This window comes from Girardinichthys multiradiatus, chromosome 9 (genome assembly GCF_021462225.1).
Source record: "Girardinichthys multiradiatus isolate DD_20200921_A chromosome 9, DD_fGirMul_XY1, whole genome shotgun sequence".
NCBI lineage: Eukaryota > Metazoa > Chordata > Actinopteri > Cyprinodontiformes > Goodeidae > Girardinichthys > Girardinichthys multiradiatus.
The window spans coordinates 43599230-43622958 of record NC_061802.1 but is presented as its reverse complement, the minus strand read 5'-3'; the positions used below and the strand labels follow the sequence as shown (position 1 = coordinate 43622958).

At 37.6% G+C, this 23729-nt stretch overlaps 1 protein-coding gene across 2 annotated transcripts in view; it reads right to left on the bottom strand.

Moving 5' to 3' along the window:
• The window catches only part of LOC124873321 (putative protein tag-278), a 34935-nt gene extending 16865 nt beyond the window's left edge, over window positions 1-18070 (bottom strand). Inside the window, exons 1-2 of one of the 2 annotated variants that reach the window (XM_047373883.1) lie at window positions 14658-18070; window positions 12241-12663 (exon numbers count right to left, since the gene is read on the bottom strand). In XM_047373883.1, the coding sequence (XP_047229839.1) occupies window positions 12560-12663; window positions 14658-16812 (2259 nt within the window). In that variant the 5' untranslated portion in view covers window positions 16813-18070 and the 3' untranslated portion in view covers window positions 12241-12559. Of the gene's footprint in view, window positions 1-12240; window positions 12664-14657 lie in introns of those variants that run through there. The other variant, XR_007039497.1, reaches the window with a different exon arrangement.
• Between the last annotated feature and the right edge of the window lie 5659 nt (window positions 18071-23729).

Sequence of the window (23729 nt, the reverse complement as noted above, 5' to 3'; positions counted from 1 at the left end):
ATTGCAGGATGCGGACGTGTCTGGTTACAGGAATTAGATACATTGACTAAAGGCATGACATTGGCCTTGGGTGACTTTAGAGCAATTTTGGGACGATCTGTGCGTCCCTCGGTGGCTAGGGAGATAGAACAGAATGCTGATTGCAGTAAGGACCCTGATGACACACCCCTGACACGTGTAATGACAGCCCTAGGGAAGGCCATAAGAAATCAGTATCCGCCCCCGTTGCAGTCCCTCAATACAATTGGGACCCTAATCAGCATCCAAAAGAGCACATTAGTGCTGCTGTGGACACATGGATGAGACACACAGGAGTTAATCCTAAGGGTGACGGGACAGGAATGGGACAGCTGTTTAAAAAGCCATATTAAAAGGAGTTCCTGTTGACATGTGTCAAAAGATGAAAAATAATCCTGATTTGCAGGGAGCAGATTTCACAAAGTGGGAAAAACATTTAATTCACCATACATACAGCTCAGGAGGCAGAGAAAAAGAAAAGAGGAGAAAGAGCACCTACAGAATCAGCTCCTTAAATTACAGCTGCAAGAGACCAAAGAGAAATTAAATAAGAAAAAAAGTGATATAACTGAAAATGTAATGTTAGCTGCAGCTCCAGCTGTTCTTCCAGCTGCATCTGCATCTCCTGCAGCACACACCCCAATGTCTGTGACTGATCAGTGGCCAGGAGGGGGATTCCCCCCCCCCCTCCACCCTTATCCATTTAATAATTACAGGTACAGTGTCCCCGGTCGTGGAGGCGGATGGCATGTTGGTTGTCAGCTGGTCGTAGTAGATGGTGTGGAGCACCCAGAGGAAGGGGTGGAGCCAGCAGGGCACTGGGAGATGTGTGCTACAACTGCGGTCAGTCTGGACATTGGGCACGCACCTGCCCCACCTGGGGGTAACAGCAGGGAGTAACGGCCCCTCCTAATGCAGGTATGGCACCTCTACCACCCCAGCAGGGCCAGTATCCACAGATGGGTGGACACCCGTCTTACAGCCCATACTGACGCCCCTGAGGAGGACCAAGGCAGCGTGGGCAAAGCAGACCCCATGTTGCCTGCAAAGGTGGGAGAGAACTGTCTGAATTTTTAGTGGACACTGGAGCTACTTATTCCCACCATAACACAGCAACCTCCTAAACCACTGCTCTCTACCAAGACTGTTTCTGTGATGGGCTTCTCAGGGGCTGCATAAATTCTGCCTGTGACTGTACCACTTCCTGTTCAGATTGGGACTCAGAGAGTAACTCACCCTTTTGTGTGTTCACCCCGCACACCTGTTAATTTGCTGGGCAGAGACTTATTAGTGAAGCTGGGAGCATCAGTGCTGTGTGGTACTGATGGGTTAACGGTAACTTTTCCAGATGGTTCCTCTTTGGCATGTGGACAAATGCTTCAGCATGGACAATATTTTTTACAGCCAGTTGAAGAGGAATATGCTGACATCTACTGGGGACTGCTAACCGCACCTTCTTCTCCAAGCAGCATCTTCTCTGTGTAGCAGCTGTGGAAACCCTGGATTCAAAGTCTCTGCCCCTACACCTCTCCGCCTGACCTGCCCCATGTCTCTCTGTTCTACAACTGTTGTCACACTGAATGGTACCAGGATTTGTTTAATGAAACAGTAGAAGGTAGGACATGGTTTATTTCATCCAAAAATATTTATGTGGCTCCTGAGGGTGTGGCTGCAACAGTTGATTTAACACCTGACCAAGCAGAATGGTATTTACTGTCAGATGAAGCTGTTCCTCATGTTTCTCTTTCTTTGCATCCTGAGCATCAAGCTAAGGAATTGGGAGGAGTGGTAAAGCGCTCTCTGGGAAATTTCTGGGACTGAAACACTCATTTGGCACTGTGTACCATCCACAGTCACAGGGGAAGGTTGAAAGAATGAATCGAACCCTTAAGACCAAATTGGCTAAAATCTGTGCACAGTCCAAAATGAATTGGGTTACCCCCTTACCATTAGCTCTGATGTCTGTACGGAGTTCTATAAATCAGAAACATGGTTTGACCCCACATGAGCTGCAAACAGGGAGGCCATTTCCAGGCCCATAAACGAGGTTACCGTTTCTCACTGAGTGTGAACAATGTATGTCTCATCGTGATTATTACAGATCTCTCCACAGTCTTGTTACAGCTTTCTCCAAACAGATCCGAGCAGAACCAGAGACCAGGGTCGGAACCACCACATCGGAAGCCGAGTGGGTCCTCCTGAAAGTCATCAAAAGAAAGTGGTCAGAGCCAAGGTGGACCGGTCCATTCCAGGTCACAGAGAGGACAACCCATGCAGTCAGGCTGAAGGGCAAAGGTGATACTTGGTATCATTGGAGCCAGTGTGCAGGAACGGAACCACCTCAACGATCCCTCTCTCAGATCCAGGAAGATCTGAGCGAAAACACAGGAAAAGATAATCTCACTTCTCTCACCCAAGAAGGGGCAGAATAATCCCCGGGTGAGAGAAATTAGCCCAGGGTCAGTCTGCCCTGAGAGCTTAGCCCTTAGAACAGCAGAAGAAGAGGCGGAAGTGATTGAGTTTCTATCTCACTGGGAGTGGTGGAGCTTCCCTCCCACCCTAGAAGACACCATTTGGCGAACATTTTATATTTTATATTACATTTTGATGTTTCTGTAACTTCTTTAGGTTACGATTTAACTTTGTGTGGATTACAGGCATGTTTGGACAATGGAAGGGTTTGATAATGTCTTTGATGATTTCTGTTGCAGTATTTGTAGCGATAATGGTGACCTGTGGATGTTGTTGTGTACTATGCATTCGTTCTCTGATGGTGCGTCTCATCACCTCTGCAATTGAGCAGAGGGATCCAAAGATAATGATGCCACTGTTGCAAATTGACCTTAACCAGGATGAGGACTCAGAGTGTGAATTCATGGACGCATGATAAGATGGATGCATGTTTTCTTAATGATTTACTTGTTTTACAGGGGGTACAGTAATATTTTTTACTTATTTCTACTTATTCTTAGAAGGACATTTTAGATTGTGAACTCTTTTATGAGAGTTCAAAAGGGGGGTTGTAGAATATAAACTATCTATGTGTGTAATGTAGAATATAAAGTATCTATGTGTGTAACCTGTGTGCAGATATAGGGGAGTCAAGCTTAGGGAGTGAAGCATAGAAAGTGCAAGGTCCTTAGGGAGTGAAGCATAGAGAGTCCAAGGTCATAAATTGGTGAATGACAAGGGATTACCGGATGGGGGTGAAGAAGATACGGGAGGACAAGCTCACTAGAAGAAAATAACCAGAAACACTCCTTATTTGGACATGAGGAACGGTTATACTGTTGCTGGGAGACATCCACAGACAGAATGATTGTGTATGTGTACTGCATAGCAGCGAGGGGTATATAAAGGTACTGTGGCGCACCTCCAAAGGAGACAACACACAGACGTTTCCAGGTACCTGTGTAAGTGTGATGTCTCCCTCTCTGAATTCAGATTGGTTTTAATAAACTTGTGGAAACATACAACTGATCTTTGACTGAGGATTGTCCTTTGGGGTGCCAAATAAAAAGAGTCGATGAGAGGTGAGGAGTAATGTAAGAGTTAACGGACGGCCAGTAAAGTTTTCCTACCTCGACAGAGTCTATTTAGAATCATTTAACCAGAAAGGCTGTTAGTTTTCAATCTAGAAAATATTTTCTTAAATATTATTTTACTAAATGTGATAACTAATTAAACCAGTCAAATAATTGATTTCCTTAAATATTTAAATATTTCCTTAATTTAAAAAAATATATATTATTTAACTAAATAAAGGCAGCTAATTAAATTGAGAATAAGTCATCCAGAAGGTTGGTTTTATTCAGCAAATCATTCTTTAAAATATAGTTTTATTAAAATAATATTTTATCTGATGTTGCATTGTGAAATTGTGGTTTGAAGGTATACCTATCGTTGCCTAAGTTAGTTCCACGACTAACTTAACCTCATTTCCAGATTCTTCAAGATAACCCTTGGTTCTCAGACATAAATAACATTAAATGGTAATGTTGCATCACTCTTTTGGCCATGATTAACCATTTCTGATTTACTTGTTCATATTTGTACATAGTTAATTGGTCTTCCTTATTCTTTAATTTTGCTTGGTCGTTTTAGTTGGATTGTTTTAGTATAGTAAAGAGTTTGTTGATTGAAATATGTTCGACTTTAAGTTGAATTATTTTTGCTAATTAATTCTTGTATTTTAGGAAATTGTGTGAATTTATTCCATGTTTGTGCAGAGTTTTGCTGTTGTTAATAATGTCAGCGCTTGGCTCAACCCTTTCACTATTGTCCTAATACCACCGCCTTATTGGGCTGGTAGTCACAGGACAAAACTTAATAGACCGAATTATTATTTAATAAAATATTAATGTTAAATAATATAATCATAATAATAATCACAACAAGCACTTCACATGCAAATGGGTGAGCATGACCTCCTCTCTGAAGTCGGGGGAGGGTGGTTTGGCAATACCAGATAGATTAGCAAGAATGCCTTAGTAAACAATAATTAATATTAATAATAATAATAATTAACATCCCCTCGCAGTGGACACTGTTGACATCTAAATCAAAAGATAAACAGAGTCCAGTATATGACCACCATTGTATGCTCATAAACATGAATGAGATAATGTGATTCAACTATGTTTAAATACTTGTTTGCACGACAATTTCCAACATCCTCAATAATTAGTCTATGACCTGAGATAGAAACTGTCCAGCTGGAGCTGGAGGGCAGTAAATGAGAATGCTAAAAAATCCACCAACTTTAGTAGGCTGCAGTTCAAAAGCGGAGAAATGCTCTGGAGAAATTCTGACCGATGCCACATGTTGAACTCAAACTGCAGCAAGTCCAGCGCCTCATTCACATAGCGATAGGGTTCCAATGTAGGAGAAATCCAACAAACACAATTAATGTAGGTGATTGAAATCAGAGATCAGCTGCCAAGTTTCTGTCGCAAACAGAAAATCCAAAGAGGAGTTGCATAGATTCACTTAATACAACTGTATATATTAGGATTTAAATCTGTTATTGATTAATAACCGTGTAGTTGTTTTTTACCTTGCACCTTTGTCATAAAGTTATAGGTTACTATTTCTAGAATGATACTCATTTCTAGTGTTCATCTATATGCTTTAACTGTAAAATCGCTCTGCTGCTGATACACAAAAAATTCCAGACTAAGTGACAAACAGTTTGCATGATTAATTAAGGGGTTTTCTTCTATAGGTAATTAAATAATGAAAGTGTGCAAGCTGTGTAAAAGCTCAACATAGCTTTTGGGTAAAAAAAATAAAATCAGTTTTTATCCGTTATCTTTGCATAAAATTAGAAGTCCCAACAAGTATCACAGAACACAAGTTTTGTTGTTTATGTTGCGTGTAGGAATGTTCAGAGGTCTGTAGGAAATGACTGACAAACTGGTTCCCCTCCTAGCATTTTTGTTATCAATCCAACCCATGGTTCTTAAAACAAGATGCTGTGAGCAGTTTCTATCATTTCACATCCTGGGTTGTTTTTTTCTGTCTGACCTTGTTCAGGTGTTGATAGAAATGTTTCTGTAAGATCTGTGTCATGAACTGGGTCCATCACTGGAGAATATCTGACCACAAATACTAAACACCCTGAACCACAAGATAGAAGTAGAAGAGGTTTCAGAACATTTACAAATCTGAAAACTTCGTTGTGCCTTCTTCATTCTGCTGCACCTAACTAGAATCCAGATCAACCAACTTCCTTCACAAGTCACCTAATGAAGACATGGAATCCTGCTGTCTATAATTTAATCTCCATATAAATTCAGCCACTTCCCGAAGGCCCCAGAGGTTTGTTAGAGAACAGTAGAGAACAGACAGTATCATGAAGACTGAGGAACACTGCAGACATGTCAGATATGTCACAAAAACTATACAAGTTTAAAAAGGTGTTAACAGCAATTACAATATTTTAGGGTTTGTCATTTCTTTAATATAGAAAACTTCTCATGGTCATTATCAACACAACCAGCAGGGCACCACAGGGAGTTGAACCCTGTCCCAAAATTGAGAGTACCTGTACCAGTGACTTTTTCTTTTTCTATGTGACAAGGTGAAGCAAAACCTCCACCAAGAACAGCATATTCAATGTTACCTTTCCAATTAAAAAAACTTTAAAGCCCAGCATAATTATTAAAGAAGCATTTCGGATTCATGACATGCTCAACTTTTGTCAATTTGTTTGTCATTGAAAGCAGGAAACGAAACCATAACAACTTTAACAAATTACAAACGTACTTTCTATTGCATGCAAAACATCTCTATTGAAAACTCATTTTACAACATTTAAAACATCTATCCAGATACATCATAAACTATTTTCTAAATCTACCATTTTATTGCATTCATCGTGTTTAGAGACGTGTAAGGCAGGGTTAGATTATAAAATAATATAACACAGCCTTGAACATCTCATAGAGTTTGAACTTGACTGTACTTTGATTCACTTTTTTGAGTTAATAAAATCCTATAAAGGTTAGGGACACATGCCTTAATGCATAATTGGGGATAACTTTGTAACACATTTGTTTGCTTTTCTACTTCCTCTCTTAAAACACTTGCAGCATTTTCTTTGTGTTGTAGTTTTTAGAAAAAAAAGAACTTTCTCAAAAATGGACTGGCAGGGCACACCTTAAAGAAAAGGGGAAATCAGTATGAGCCAAAATAGGCCTGATTGGTGCATCTAATCAAAGACGGATCTAGAAATGACATCACACTCAAGTTGCAAGTTGGAAAACTTTAGGGACATGCTAATAATGTGTAACTGATAACAATGCCTTCCTCACAACTCTTTGAGTTCAGCCACTATAGAAACATATTCACAAACAGGGTAGTACAGCACTAAGTGCAACGCTGGTTTAATGAGATACAAACTGTGTGTAATACCTGTCATGTGACCATGTTTCTCATGTGTAGCAATCAAACTATATTTGAACTCCAACGTTCTAAGTCAGAATTCCAGTTTCATTAAGCATTCTGTTATTTTATTTTATTTTTACATTTTGTTTTCCTTCAAAAAGTCTGACTAATGAGATTAAATTGAAGGCACCATTAATCACCCTGGAGAAACCAATGTGCAACAGCAGTACTGGGGAAGAAGGATCTATATGTGTCGAATGTGTGAACTTCACGTCTTGTCTAACACACTTGGAAAAGTTATTGATAGAGATTTTTTTACAAAAACGAGAGTAATTTCGACTCAACTATTTCAAGATATGTGCTGGTGAAAACTCTCTGTCATCAGGACATAATAAATCTAAAGATGGTTAAAAAACAAAACAGCTGGATTTCAGTTCTTGTAGTTAAAGACGCTTTGCTCTTGATCTGAAGGGCTTTCTCAATTCAAAGAGATGTCTTCAGCTACAAGTACTGAAGATGAGCTGCAATGAAAGAATCATGAAGCTACATGAGGAGCTGTTGTTTCTGCAGTAAAACATGGCCTAAGGCATCATTTAAATTCAAGCTGCACAGTCCAGGGTCATTAATGAGTGTGAGGTATCCGATAAGCTCATCTTTTCCATAACAATAACAGGAGTAAACAGAACCTCCTTTGGCAAGAATGATCATCGGCTCCCTGCTAGAACTTCAATGTCTCCCTGCTTTGTCCTTTCAGAGGCCAATTCACTCCAAGACACCACGACATGAATGAGCCTGAGCTGCACTTTGAATAGATAGCAGACACGGATGTTTTTTCACCCTCATTTCCAGAATATAACTGACAAGTTAGAGGAGAACACCACCACACTCCAATCCCTGTTTTAATTGCTTTCCAGCAGTGCTAACAAAGGAGTCATTTAGTCGACATACAATAGCATTCTCAGCTGGCCTAACCCAGTTATTCCAGTATTAAACCTTTAATTCAAAGGGCTGTGTAGATTCATTTTCTGATATGTTAAACATTTGTCTGCATACTAATTGACACAGTTTTTTTATTGTGTAAATGAACGCTTTTCATGGAGATGTAATTAAATGGGCTGGTGAAGCTTTTATGAAACACATTAGAGCAGCAATGAGCTTTCATGGCTTCTAATTAGATTTAATTCTAATTTCTAGCAATGTGTTTTAGATCATTTTTGTTTTATTATTTAAAAAAAATTTAAATGATCGATAACCATAAGTATTTTCGGCTTTTAGTGAAAAAAATAACTTCATAAATAGCAACAAATTTTAATAAGATTTGTTTTGATTGCAGTCAATAGAAATGACATTGAAAACCTGATGTTGTGTTCTCTGTAACAACCAATCCCTGTAATGTGTCATGATGCTGCCACCTGGTGACAGAATTATACACGACAAGAAGAGATTGACAACGATTCTACTACTAAAAAGGAGGACCTCATTAAACCAGGCAATTGAGTATTTGAGTAAATATTTTTAAAAATATTGTTGCTCCTGTACAAATGTTGGACTGATGGAGAAATCTGTAGCGGCTGAAGAAATAACAAAAACCTCAAAACTTTTCATTAGTTATCCGTTAGCTATCTGAGAGATATGTGATCCTCAGGTAACAGTTAAGATCCAGAGTACCTCAAAAGAAAAGAAATTCTTTCACCATCTCAGAGCTGAAAAAAAGTAATATAAGAATAATTATGGATAATTGTTATGTCATCACTCGCTGTGACGGAGTTATCAGATATATAGACAGAACTGATCACACCAAAAAGGGAAAAAGACCTAGATAATTAATCATCACAAAAAGGAAAATGGAACTAAAGATGGTCACATTAAGTGTACATCAATTGAACCTCAGACAGATATATAGATCAGCCAGTGAAAAATAAAATAAACACTGGAGTTAAAAATGAGAGCTACACCTAACATCTTTAAAGGATGAAATAACAAAACTAGATTATCACAAATATTGTATACAAATATCTATCTATCTATCTATCTATCTATCTATCTATCTATCTATCTATCTATCTATCTATCTATCTATCTATCTATCTATCTATCTATCTATCTATCTATCTATCTATCTATCTATCTATCTATCTATCTATCTATCTATCTATCTATCTATCTATCTATCTATCTATCTATCTATCTATCTATCTATCTATCTATCTATCTATCTATCTATCTATCTATCTATCTATCTATCTATCTATCTATCTATCTATCTATCTATCTATCTATCTATCTATCTATCTATCTATCTATCTATCTATCTATCTATCTATCTATCTATCTATCTATCTATCTATCTATCTATCTATCTATCTATCTATCTATCTATCTATCTATCTATCTATCTATCTATCTATCTATCTATCTATCTATCTATCTATCTATCTATCTATCTAAAGTATTCAGGGAGGGTCACACAAAAAATGGATGATGAAAGTAGCCAATCTGCCAGCTCACAGGATGTCTCGAATGAGATATGCCGTGATCTTGCGGACTTGATATTTCCCAGCATAGGACGTAGAATATATGTGAAGTATAAGGCAGACATTAGTATGTAGAAAAACGTTTTTAGAATCTACCTTCAGGTCTAAATAGCTTGATTGCCTGTTTTTTTTTTTTACTTCTGGAGGTGCAGTTATTTTTAAACAGCCTGACTTCAGGCTGCCTCACTATGTGCTTCAACTCCACATCATTCAATAATAAAATGTCAGGCGTTGACAAATACTAACATAGTGAGGCAAAATACTGCAGCCTCTCAAGGTGATGTTGACACAGTAAAATCATACTGGCTGACTGGACGGGATCCACAGCTACAGTTAGCACATACAGAACACAGTTCAGACCAGAAATTTACATACACTGCATTAAAGGACGCATACAACTTTTTTCTCACTGCCTGAAGTTTAATCAGACCAAACTTTGTTTTAGGTCAGTTACAATTAGCAAACTTATTTTTATTTGCTGAATGCCACAATAATTAGAGAAAGAATATTTAAGAGAGATATTTATTAATGTCAAACAGAATAATTATTATCTCTCTAAACAATGAGGGAAAGCACAGATGATGACTTCGTGGTTTTGGAAACGTCTGATAGGTTAACTGACACATTTCAGTAAACTGGAGGACAAAGACCTTTATTTCTGGATCATTTTTGGAGACATGTCAAAAATGATCTGATGAAAGAAAAGTGCAACTGTTTGACCATAAAGACCATCATTACAATAGGAGGAAAAGGGGGATGCTTGTGAGGCTTGGAACACCATTCCAACTGTTAAGTATGTGGGTGGCAGCATCATGCTGTGGGGCTGTTTTGCTACAGGAGGAACTGTTGCACTTCATAAAATAGATGGCATCATTAGGAGAGAACATTATGTATGTTCAAATATTGAAGCAACACCTAAAGATGTCAACCAGGAACTTAAAGCTCTGGCGCATCAACGAGTTCAAAGGCTACCAATCCAAGGCTTGTAATTATTATTATTATTATTATTATTATTGTTATTATTATTATTGTTATTACGCCCGATCAGCGCAAGAGCTGCCAAAGCCTATTGTAATTACTCAGTTTATTATAAGTATTATCATTATTCATCTGTCAAATAAATTGGCTCTTTGGGTGCTCTAACATTTTCAAAAAGTCATCAGATTTGGCGGAGCCGCCAGTGTGCGTGAAACTTACGTATTTTGGGTGTTTTGCCTAAGTTAAAAAAGGAGGCAAAATAACACAGAATGGCTTTCACTAACTAAGACTCGAGTCCTACCGTAAAGAGCCGTTGAAAAGAATCGATTCGTTCGTGAACGTCACATCACTAATTGTCGCCCATCGCAGCAGTCTCGTTCTCACAAAAAAAAGCTGCATGATCAAGCCCGCTCCTGTACTGAAACGTCATTTTCAGCACTGAGATACCACAATAGCATTTGCCATTTATTATTTCAAGAATGAAACTGTGGAAGTTGGGAAGACTTCATGGATGAGTACTGACAACCAGCAGCAATGTCCAAAACGAATCACCCAGTGCCCTAAACAGGATGGTGAAGATGGATGGATGGAGGTAAAGTGACACACTAGAAGCAGAAAAAAGTCATATGGTGCAACCTTATTCCCAGTCCAAGTTTTAATGTTTGGTTGTAAATTGTTGAATTTTTGCTTCCTAATTACCTTGATATCATTAATTTAATCTGTCGCTCGTAGCCCAGTTATACTGTATAGAAATTGATTAAAAAAAACACATATTGAAATTTGATAAATAAAATGAGATAAATATGTCAATTGTTCAGAGAGAATTCAAGAGCTTGAAAGAAAACTATGTGAAAGATATAATAGATGCCCTGAGAGGTATTTTCTGATAATTAATTCAAGTAAAGCAAATGATAAAACACTGCTTTTAAAAGCCAAGTGTGAAAATCTTCTATTTAAACCTTATAGCAGATTCAGTCTACTCCTTAGTTAAAACTCCACCTCCACCCTTCATAACACAAATGACTAACGTCATTTTTTTAATGGTCTCAAACACAGTAATGACACAAAGCTTTTGTTACCTTGTTTCTCCTTTGGTTTCATTTCTTTTACAGAGCTTCCAGCAGTAGTGACACAGCTCAAAGATGTCTTCAAAAGAATCACCGTTTAAATATCAACTTCTGTATCCACCTGGTCAACACCCACACCATCTGTGGAGCCACCAGTTTCTCCACCCATCTCTCCTCAAGTGTTATCTGACCCTGATGATATGGTAATTACCTCATAATGCGAAGATACTATATGTTACTGATCTGTGTGGAGAAAAGTTGCTATACAATTTCTCTTTACATCTACTGATTGTACACATAAGCAAAATAAAATATATCAACTGGTGCTGGACTAATACCATTCATGATGGATTAGGAAATGGTATGATGCCCCCAGATTCCTGCAGTTAGTCTATAAACTATAGGTCTACGCATATTTACTGCACAGATGAATAGATACAGTAGATTTCCAAATACTGTATGTAAATTGTAAGTATTTTTTTTATTGTAATGCTGTTTTATTGATTGTGTTTTAAGTTTTATTTTTTACTCACTGTAAAGCACTTTAATTAACCTAGTGGTTATTGTAAAGTGCTATACAAATACATTATTAAATATTATCACTATCATTACTATTATTATTATTATTATTATTTTGAATTGTTTAATCATTATATGGTGAATAGCGTTCAAATGTTTTGCAAGTGCCTCTTGTGTCAGACTGATGTAAAAGTTCAAAGATATACATATATGTATAGCAAGCTCTATACATATATGTATAGAGCTTGCTGTTAGCGAACGCCAGTGCTTGGATTACCCTTTTCATCTATTGTTCCATAATATTACGGCATGTTGGGCTAGTCATCATAGGACAATACTTGACAGACCGAATGTTTTTGGCTAGTGATTCCTGATCAGGCGGTGCACTGATTTCTACATTTGACTAAAATTCTATATTTCAACGTTATTGGTAATTTTGTTAATAAGTGCTAATGATTAATTATAATTAATATTAGTTGCTAATTACCAGAAAATCATGAATATCCAACAAAGGACACAACATTTTATTGAAAGGTGTAGTGTGATAACAAAATTTTAAATGCTTTTGTCCTTCTGAGGTGACGATCTGTCTGACCTGACAATGGCTTCCACCTTCCTTCCTGCTCCCTCCTGCTGGTCATCCCTACTGCATTTACAAGCTAAAGGGGAAATGTTTATCACAGAGGAGCCAAGATGCACGGGAGAGAATTAATTCAATTTCTCACCTCTGCTCTTCCTGGAGGCAGCGCTGCATTAGGATTTTACAATTCTGATATAACTAGGTGTTAAACGTCTGATGCTAGAAACATGTCTTCCTTATAAGGCCAAATTAATAAAGCTGATTGAATGGTGATCATCGTTCTCTTTCTTTAGAAATAAAATTTTTTTTTCAACAGTAACTTTTAACTTTTCTGCCACTCGATGACTGAAAATGTTGCTAGAATTTTCCTATGACTGCTTTCTAAAAACCCGGCAAATGTTGTAAAAAGCAGCCCAAATTTTAACTTGCCCAATGGTATTTTTTTCAGCCAAATGTGTTCAAAAGAGGCCCAATTGGGCAGAAACCCACCAATTGCTGTTACAACGGACCAAACCATTGTATTAACAATGGTAGCGAGGAATAGATGCATCCTTTTTTGCTTTTATATTTTTATTTTCTTTAAAAATAAAGGTTCCTAGGGGGGTGCACCCCATCACCACCATGATTACTGCCTATGAGTATCACTGGCAATTTTGTAAGCAGATAATATCCCTGTGGTGTCACTCTTTGAGTTGGAACCATAGATATCTATGATTAGAACCAGGATAACAGTGTATACAGAGGTAAAACTGTATTCACTGTACAATGCAAAGCAATGTACAGTGGAAACTTGTTATATTGTTATACCTGACATTCTCTTTAAATAAAAAAATGAAAAAAGAGATATTAATAAACCTTTTTTAGGAAAGTATCATTTTTCAAACATTTTAGAATGATCTTCATCTTTTTTTAACCATAAACTCATAAATGTTCAGTATTGGCTGTGTTTTGTTTGGATTCCTTGCTGAAGACATTTTACAGTACCTGTTTGTTTTTGTTAGCTACATTTCATATACATTCCATATACATTTTCATATACATATATTTTCATATACATTCCAGCTAATTTGCATAACAAAAATCAGAATTATCCAGTATTTACACTTCTAGACAGCAAAGTCTAAAGGAATTTTAAATAATACAATTTAATGAACAAATAGCTTTGCTATTTTACAGAATTAGATGTAACACAAAATGTAATCATTGGATTTTTTCAAAGCAGTTGTAATTTAATAATATATTTCCGAGTTAAAATCTATGGCTTGTGTGCTGCTCTTCTTGGCACAAGATCATATTCCAAAAACCTTCACGTCATTCTGCATGCAGATGACCACAATCTAAATGTGAAATGCAAAAAGCTTTGGGGCACAGCTGTGCTCCTATGAAAATGTTTTCAATAAATTTCACAACTCTTTTGCCCTTTTGTATCATTTTCTTTGTTTGACTAGTAATATAACTTGTGTGTAAAATCTACCTGAGATAATATTGTTGGTGTACCTCACCCAAAACAAATGTTCAAATGTTTTTTTAAGGAGAAACCGGAGACCCCGGGGTAAACCTAACTTTTTATTAAAATAATATTTGACTTTCCCTTCTGATTTTGCGTTGTGACTGGTTATTTGAACACATGCCAGTTTCCCTTAATTAGTTTCAAAATTAATTTTCAAATTCCTTGAAAATCAAAACAAATGTTCAAATGTTTTTTTAAGGAAAAACCGGAGACCCCGGGGTAAACCTAAAAGAATGTGTTCGTGTACAACGCTATAAGTCAAATGGATTAGTTTGGCACTCTGATATATACGAAAAAGATTTCAGCACTTATGTGCTTCCATGAAAATACCAGTGGTTTGCTGGTGAAGAGACTGATAGAAATTGTTCTGCAAAATGTTAATCTTTTTAATGGAAAAGCTGTAGTGTATGTCTATTATTTAGTAACAGTGTTAAAAAAAGGTTTTTCAAAAAAGATATTTTCACTCCTGATGCTTTTCATTTCTTTCTTATATTTGCGCCTATGAACAGGAGTGAAAAATTTCTTAATGCGCCTCCACAATGATACGTGATCTTTGGTCTTACCTGCTTCTGAGATTTTTATATTGACTTCACCTTGATGATTTTTGGAGGCTTCGACAATCTGTGACCTGGAAACAGGATCTTCAGTGATGATCTCAGAATCACAAACTGGGGCCACTGAGACCGTTTCAGACTCAGAATGGGATTGTTCTATTTTTCTCTCAGAATCACAAACTGGGGACTTTGGGACCGTTTCAGATTCAGAATTGGGTTGTTCGGTGTCGCTGTCAGAATCACAAATTGGGGCTTCCGGGACCGTTTCATACTCAGAATCGGATTGTTCGGTGTCGCTCTCAGAATCACAAATTGGGGCTTCTGGGACCGTTTCAGACTCAGATTTGGATTGTTCTCTTTTTCTCTCAGAATCACAAACTGGGGACTTTGGGACCGTTTCAGATTCAGAATCGGGTTGTTCGGTGTCGCTGTCAGAATCACAAATTGGGGCTTCTGGGACCGTTTCATACTCAGAATCGGATTGTTCGGTGTCGCTCTCAGAATCACAAATTGGGGCTTCTGGGACCCATTCAGACTCAGAATCGGATTGTTCTGTGTCGCTCTCAGAATCACAAACTGGGGCTTCTGGGACCTTTTCATACTGAGAATCTGATTCTTCTTTGTTGATTTTAAAGGCATTTTCAAAGATCTCAGGATCACAAACCAATAGAGATGTATGTATCTGCTCACTTTCCTCACAAACCTGCTGGTCTTGATAATGTTTGAGCTGCTCAAACAAATTATTGCATTTTTTCTCAGCCTCAATGCGTTTCTGTTGTTCTGATTGGGCTACAGCTAATAGGTGGTTAGTGGATGACAAGGCAGAATCCACATGCTTTTTCAGTTTTGCTGTCTTGAGTTGTTCTTCTCCCAGTTTTCCAAGCAGTTCCTTGTTTTCTTTTTTAAGATTTTTTACCTCCAGATGAATTTTTGCTTTACCCTCTTGTTGGTTTTCAAAAAAGGCAAGTCTTCCAAGCAGTTGCTTGTTTTCTTTTTTAAGATTTTCCAACTCCAGCTGAATTTCTGCTTTAGCCCCTTGTTGGTTTTCAAAAAAGGCAAGTCTTCTAAGCAGTTCCTTATTTTCTGTGTTAAGATTCTCCAGCTCTTCCTGAGTTGCTTCTTCAGCATTTTGTTGTTGGTCAATAAATTCCAGGAATCGTTTAGCTTCTTCATAGTGCAGTTTCAGTTCTTCGTTGCAAGTATCATAAGCTTTCTCTGCCGCAATTCTCTTTTTCTTCTCTTGCTTAAGAAGAATGTTATTTTCCTCCAGGATTGACCAAAGCATGTGATTTTCATTTAGAAGAGGATTCATGTCATCCTGAAATTCTTGTGGTAGTTCTTGGTTTTGGGTGATACTGACTGGATTAAAGTTCTCATGTGGATAGTACTCAGAATTATCCCACTCGTCCCCATTATAGCTATACTGAGGACTGACATGGGTATTATGTTGGTCAGTGGTCGAATGCTTGTAAAAGTTATCTCTTCTTTTATTGGAATTGTTCTGAAAATAACCACCAGAGGACTGGCAATTGTACTTCTTCGTCCTGTATTGTTTGTGTGGACGTACAGTTGGTTCTGAATCGCTTTCAAATCGCTTTCCAGTCTGCTGCGTTTGCCTAGAATATCCATTGGCCTGGGTTTGAGTCTCAGATTCCTGATTGAACCCTAAGTGTTCACCCAGAGAGGTCATTGCAACATTTTTCCTTTGCCTTGTGACTTTCCTGTGAGCCTGATAGTTTTGTGAGGTTGAGGGTTTTTCTCCATCAGGCTGTATAAGGTCAAATTCAGAAAGGTCTATATTGCGTGGTAAATAAGATACAGTGAATGTTGATGAGATCTTGTCATTTGAATGTTTCTGAAAATTGTCAGCAGAGGGATCAGTTTCGATCCATTTCCTCTTTCTGGAACACTTGCGTGGTCGTACAGATGGTTCAGTATCATTCCCAACCTTCTCTGTTCGTCCCCTGGTTTGACAGGCTTGAGTGTCGGTTTCAGAGGTCTGTGTGACACTTTGACCCTCCGTGGTTTTTCTACTAACCTGGTTGTTTTGGAAGGTAGATAGTTTTTCTCCATTGAACGTTGGCAGATCAGTCTGAAGAACATCAGCAGAAATTGCTCCACTCTGGTTCAGATGCAGTTTTGTCCTCTTTCTTTGTGCAGCCATGTCGAGACTTTAGATTACAGTGCTGTGCAAATTATAATGTAAAAGCCTTAAGTTAATCTTTGTGAAGTTCTTAAATTTCTCAGACAAATTCTTCAAACTAAGGTTGACTTGAGCTTTCAATGACAATCTTCCTGCTGGATCCAAGACCAAGACAAGTGAAAAACAAGCTTATCTGGTTATTTACCATGTATAGTCCTTTGATACGTCACAAAGGCATGTTGTGACATCACGTTCCAAGATGTCATCAGATTTTCGAATCACATGTATTTCTCAAGTGACGTTCCATGATATTATCTCGTAGAACAGGATCTCGCGGTATTATAACGCAGCGATATTTCTTGACAAAGTTACACAGTGGCTGCCAGCGTGACTTAAAGCTTGATAACCAGCTTTGTTTAACACTGTTATTTTGAAAGGAGTAAAGGGAAGTTGCTGAGACGGGTTGACCGACGACTCTCGATTAGAAATGCATCAAAGAAACTTCTGTTATTGTCGAAGTATTTGACGGTATTTTGGGGAACCCAGTGGAAAACAGAAACAGACAGAGTGGCAGACAGCTTATGAAAGACTCGTAAACACCGGGAGAATAGTTAACGGTTAGCTTCCAATCGGCGCTAAACTAAAGGGCTATTACACAATGTTTTAGTCAGCCCGGACCTTTATTGTTCATTTATAGTTTACTGGCAAGGACAGTTTATTTGTATTGCATGTTTTCGCAACAAGACAATTCAACGTGCTTTACATACTAAAAAAAATAAATACTTTTCAGTAGCAAAAAACATAAAAAAACAAATATCTGACATATTTGGACTGATCCGATCTGAGCTGAATAATTTCATTGGAGGCGATTTTAAACTGTTCCTATACTTGTGTTGGCATTCATAACGAAACATCAGTTTTTAATCTTCTACAATTTAGAAGTGGTTTAATACAAAACTAAACCTATTTCAAAATGTTGCTAGGCAACAATTTAGACAAGTGCAAAGTCATCCAAATCTGAAACCAACAGGAACACCAATTTGCTGTGACACCAAGCTATTATTATTATTATTTAAAACACACAGCCCTGCCTATATGTTTAGTAAAAAAGCTTCTAAATGAAAATACATCATTACGCCAACATCCGTATGATGATATAAATCATCTCATCTTGAACATGATTTAAACAAAGGAGATAATTGCAAATTTTAAGAGAAACAAGAATAGGTCAAACACTATTTCCATCATGGGAGAAAAGGTGGAGGTGGTGGAGGAGTATAAATACCTCGGTGTTCACCTGGACACCTGACTAGAGTGGAGATGTAACTGTGAAGCCATCTACAAGAAGGTACAGAGCAGACTGTACTTCTTGAGGAAGCTTAGGTCCTTCAGTGTTTACAGCAAGATGCTGCATATCTTCTAGAAGTCTGTTGTGGAAAGTGTGATCTCTTCTGCAATGATCTGCTGGGGAAGCAGCATCAGAGCCAGGGACTTAAAAAAGCTCAACAAGCTGATAAAGAAGGCTGGCTCTGTTCTGGGGACTCCTCTGGAACCTCTGGAGATCATTATGCAAAGAAGGATTCTTCATAAAATAGAGAACATTATGGAGAACCCTGAGCATCCTCTTCATGAGACTGTCCTACAACAACAGAATGTCCTCAGTCAGAGGCTTCTTCAGATGTGCTGTAAGACAGCTACAGGAGATCATTCCTGCCCACAGCCATCAGCAACGGCTCTTTGAAAAAACCTTCATAATATGAGCTACAACAACATTTAATTTCCCTTTGTGATTAATAAAGTATTTTTGAATGGAACTGAATTGAACAAATTGATGCCTCTTAACTGAATGAAATATTGTTGCTGTTATTTCAGTTAAATATTTGTAGGGAGCAGAATATCTAAATATCTAAAACCCTCAGCGGTAGTAAGAGAAGACAGTCATCTGGGACAGCAAATCCTGTAAAAAGAACTTAAACTGAAGAAAACTCGTCAGGAAAACAGTCCCTTAAGCTATGAACCCTTTGTTTAATGACTGACACACTGTAAAGTTGGGGTTAAAGCAACAGCTTTGATTTGGATCGCCCCGTGTTCCTAAATGAATAAATGTAAAGGAATGACTGACTCACAGTTTAAGCAACACCAGAACACTGTCAGCTTCACACATGGCAGGTTTATTGTTGCAGGTTTAAATAAAATTAACCGTTTCTGGTTTCAACCAAATACGATACATCCATTACAGCTGTGGGTTGGTGGTGGATTCTCACCATAATATAACCTTGAGTAAACACACCACAGTATTTAAATGAAGACTTTATACCAAACTGTATAGCATGATCTGACTGCTTTTATTTCAAAAAGGAACTATTCCAGCTGCTGCAAATATAATATAGCATAGCCTATTTATAAATGTGCTGATATAGACTTAAGCAAAAATGTAGTGCTAACACCTGCTAAATTTCTCTGGTAGTTTTCAAGTAAACATTTTTGTTATGCACTGGTATTAGCAGAAAATCCACTGTGCTATGAGAGCAGTTAGTGAGCCTGCAGTCAGACATGCTGCTCACAGCTTCCAGACAGTTGATACAAACCAGATTTAGCTTAAAAGACATGATGAGTAGCTCTCCTTTAGCTCCTCTGAAGACTCGCAGGTCAAGATTCTCATTAATTTCCAGTTTTCTTTGAGACCTGACATGCTGATTCCATTATTTATTGTATATGACTCTAAATACAAATACATATAAAACTATGCAGCAGATGCTCTGATTGTGGAAAATGTTTTCAATCCATCCAGGAAGGAATGCTACCTAATAAAGCATTAAGCATATATTGCCAATCTTAGCTGACTTTTAATTAACTAAAAAAAAGAAAAAGAAAAAACTGTACAGCAACTGGTGGGGGAGGGACTGCGCTACATTGTTTAATGCTCAACATAGCCAGAGAAGACACAGATCTCTTCAATCCTTTTACTGTCCTCGTCAAAAGGATCTCAGACTGTAAGAAGGGTATAAGTGAAACGTTTAGGAATAAGGAGCAAACAATCAACAACAGTTTTAAGAAGAGGCTCATGTAAAGGCCACTAAAGCTAAGAATCACTGGTTTAGTCCTTTGTCACCATAAAGAGGTTATGTTTTAAATTGTTGGTGTTCTGCCCTGTTTGCTCCAAACTGTCCCTTTTGTATCACTTTGTTTTTTAAAGTTTGCTTTCAGGAAAAAGAGTATCAGGTGCATCAGGTGTTTGCAGAGGTGGCAGGAGATCAAAAGCACTTAATGAAAACAAGAATGCTCATTTTGTGACAGACAGATACTATAATTGGTAACAAGGTTTTTATACTCCCGACTAAAAACGTATAAATTGATCTTTTCAGAAATAGCTAAAAATAAATAACTAAACTTGTTCTTTGGAATTGTTGTCTTATTTCTTCTGGAGGAGCCGACACAGCTTATTCTTTGCAGAGGAAGACAGAACTCCGTTGGCAGGAGCTGCAAGAGCAGGTAGCTCAAGATCACTGCAAAAGAACAAGTATTTACAGGCCTTTAAACATGTTAACATTTTTCCACATCACAACAATAGTTTTTTTTTTTTTTTTTTACAATTATGGATTATTCTGGGTTGGCTTACAGCCTAAAATCCGAAGATAATATATAGAAGTTTGTGACCTTAGGGTGAGAAAATGTGAAAGTTGAAGGTGTATGCATACATTTGCAGGTGACTGTGTATACTCAGAGATCATCCTATAATGGCTGGTACTGAAAGTCTGACTTTTACCAGTTTCAACAAGAAGAGAATATTTGTAACCGTTGCACAGTAAATAAGTGGAATATAATAAGTTAAATGTAGGTTTGTTAAACATGGTGTGTGTAATGCTGCATGTCAGTGAGTAGCATGTCTCCTGGAGCAGAAAGGTAAGGCAATAGGAGCAAATGACCCTGAGAAACTGGTCAGCCGTCACATGACAGAGTTTGGGCTAAAATTTGTTTTACTACAAACTTCTCTTTAATGGTTTTTATATTCTTTTCACCCATGCTCACTCCATCAAGACCGAATCGAACAATTTGGTCTGGACAGGAAGAAAAGTCCCTCTGGTTCTGGAGCTTTCACCAACAGCAGAGTGTGTGTCATCATCCAAAAATGCTGTAATGAGACAACTGCTGGAAGGAGGGAAATGCCTCATCCTGAGCTGTCCTCCAGCCCCCTCTGCTGGGGAATAACTGTAAACCAGGGGGAAGGTTGTGTGTCCTAACAGTCAGAATGCAAACTCTGCTTACCCAAATGTCATGGACATACACAAGAATAACTGACACTGAACCACCAGTATTCTTTAATAGAAGGGCAAATGGTTTCAGATTATTATAAAGATGTCAGATGGGCAATCTATGTATCACTAGACTGGTTTTATTAACAGTCTTTCACAATTAATAATTAATCTCATCTTGGATCATGTCTTTCTGCACAACCAATTAGCCATGTGTCACAAAACATCAGTCCATCTTTCCTGGATCTTTTTCACAATAAAAGCTTATTTATTATCAACACTTTATATAATGATTTCACCACCTCTGCTTTCTGTTAGTTGTAAAGAATATATGCTGTCTGTATTAATATTTTGACAATGCACAGAACTGAGTGCTTTATCTTTTCTTGGGATAATTGGAAAGTTGAGCAGTCCAACCGACTGTCAAAAACAATATGCATATTCCATATCCATAAGGAATTTTCATATTCATCATTCAGTGTTTTTATTTTTATAGACTAAATACAAAAAGTCTGGCATTCATTTATATTCCACCCTGACTCAGTTCCCAGGTCTACACCCATATTGGGCTATTCACATATTAGATCAACATGCATTGATCCAAATCATTCTGTTTTAGCCCTGGCTGTGTGTTTATGGTTGTAATCCTCCTGAAAGGTATATATGCATTTTCAGAATAGAAAACGAGACAAAATCAGCAAACAAAAACAAACAAGCAAGCACATCAACAGCCAACTCTAAAGAGACAACCACAATGAGCGTAAATGTCCGTATAAAGAAGAGTCTAAGGAGAAAAACAAAACTGATATCCAAAGTTCAGTTGAAATTGGTCATATTGGGATATTGGGAAATTGATGGACATATGTGGTTTATTGGGGGTCAGAATAATGAAGCCTATCCAGGACTTGATGTGTATCAATCTGTAACAAGTGTTTACAGAGCTGGAGTAGATATGTGACATTGCTTTGTCCCAGAGCTCCTCTGAAAGTACTGAACCCAGATTTCCGGCCTAGGCTTCTAGTATTGAGGATGAGGAAACTAATATGATGACTGTCCGAGCTACTGCACCCTGTTGACGCCTTGGACCTCCCCCAAAATCTTTTCCCCAGAAGCATCACCTCTACTTACAATGAATTTCTCCTAAAAACTGTTCTATACTCTCAACACTTTTATTCTAAATAAGGCAGAGGAATGGTTACAGAGATCAGCGCTGATGACTCCCGTCCGTAACCCACTCGGTGATGTGACGAAACAGCCCCGAAAGAAGGTTGCACGGTTTTTTATGTCTGGTACTCCCTGCATGGGATGTACACTCCCTCAGTGTTTATCAGTAGACTATGTGTCAGTATTCTGGTGTCTATCTGATTGAGTGTGCAATAGCAGGTGTCGAACCCTGAATCTAAGTGTGGCTGCTGCAATCTAATCGCTCCTGTTACAGTATGTCCCACAATCAACACAATGCACTAAACTTTATGTCAAATTGTAGGTCACTGAGGATTATTATCATATTCTAAGAAAAGTGAAAACATTAGCATTCATACTTTATCATTCTGGTCTGTGTGTGAAAGCTCATCTGTAAGTTATAGTAAGCAAGGTTATTCCTAACAATGACAAAATTTACAAAGACTGAAAGGAAATGTTTAAAGTATGGAGAAAGTTGTAGGTGGTTATTAAAAAATAATGAAAAGATGGCTTAAAGCAGGAGTCTTCAACCTGGAGCTCCAGAGTGGCTCTTAAGATCCTCAGCAACACTCTTAATAACTTTGACAAACAATAAAAATATAACAAAGATGTACTTGTTTTTCTGTGTTTAAAGCAATATTTGCATTTCTACAACAAAATGAAACTGATTTGTTCTGAACATTTTTGTCGCAATGTTGTATATTATATTTTATTTTCCTTTATTTACCACAAATACAGTATTTTAAGAAAATGCATTCAATCTCCTCTTGTAAACTAGTTCTAAAAATGTTTTGTGAGTAGGAGTAGAGAAATAGAAAAAACACCCTAATGTAATGTCTGAGTTAGAGATAGACAGAAAAGGGAAACCAAATGACTAATTTTCCTGCAAAGTTGGGAAAATGATGCAAAATGATGAGTAATGTAATGGTCTCAAAAGATAACAAAATAATTCTTCCTCCTGACATCAATCCCCACATTAAGCTTTCTAGATTTGAATTAGTGATGATGACAAACAGTAGCAAGTAAATAGATATACCACATACCTTTCCAATCTGGTTGAAAGTTCCATCTATTTTCCCAACTTCAACCAGCTGTCACTGCTGAAGAAAGACACCCCTATAGCATAATGCTGGCACCACGTTTCAACATGAAGATGATGTGTCTAAGATGGTATATTGTTTTGCATGTAAGATAAAGGTTTACCGGAGCACCCTCTTCCCCATGTTTGTTGTATTCCCTACATACTTTGAAATGGGATTTCTGCCAACCTTTTCATAAAAGACAGATTTGTCGGCAACAATTAGATATTTCAGCATATTCTCTCAGGATTCACCTGTGTTTGAGTCTTGAGTTCTTGTTGGTTTCCCTGCTTATGTCTCAAGTTGTGGTTGTTTCCATTCCTCTATGGTGCATTAGGTTTTTGGTTCATTCTTGTGTTTAGATAGATGTTACTTTCCTGGATTTCTCTGTGTTCCCACTTCTCTGAGTTAATTAGCCTTCTTC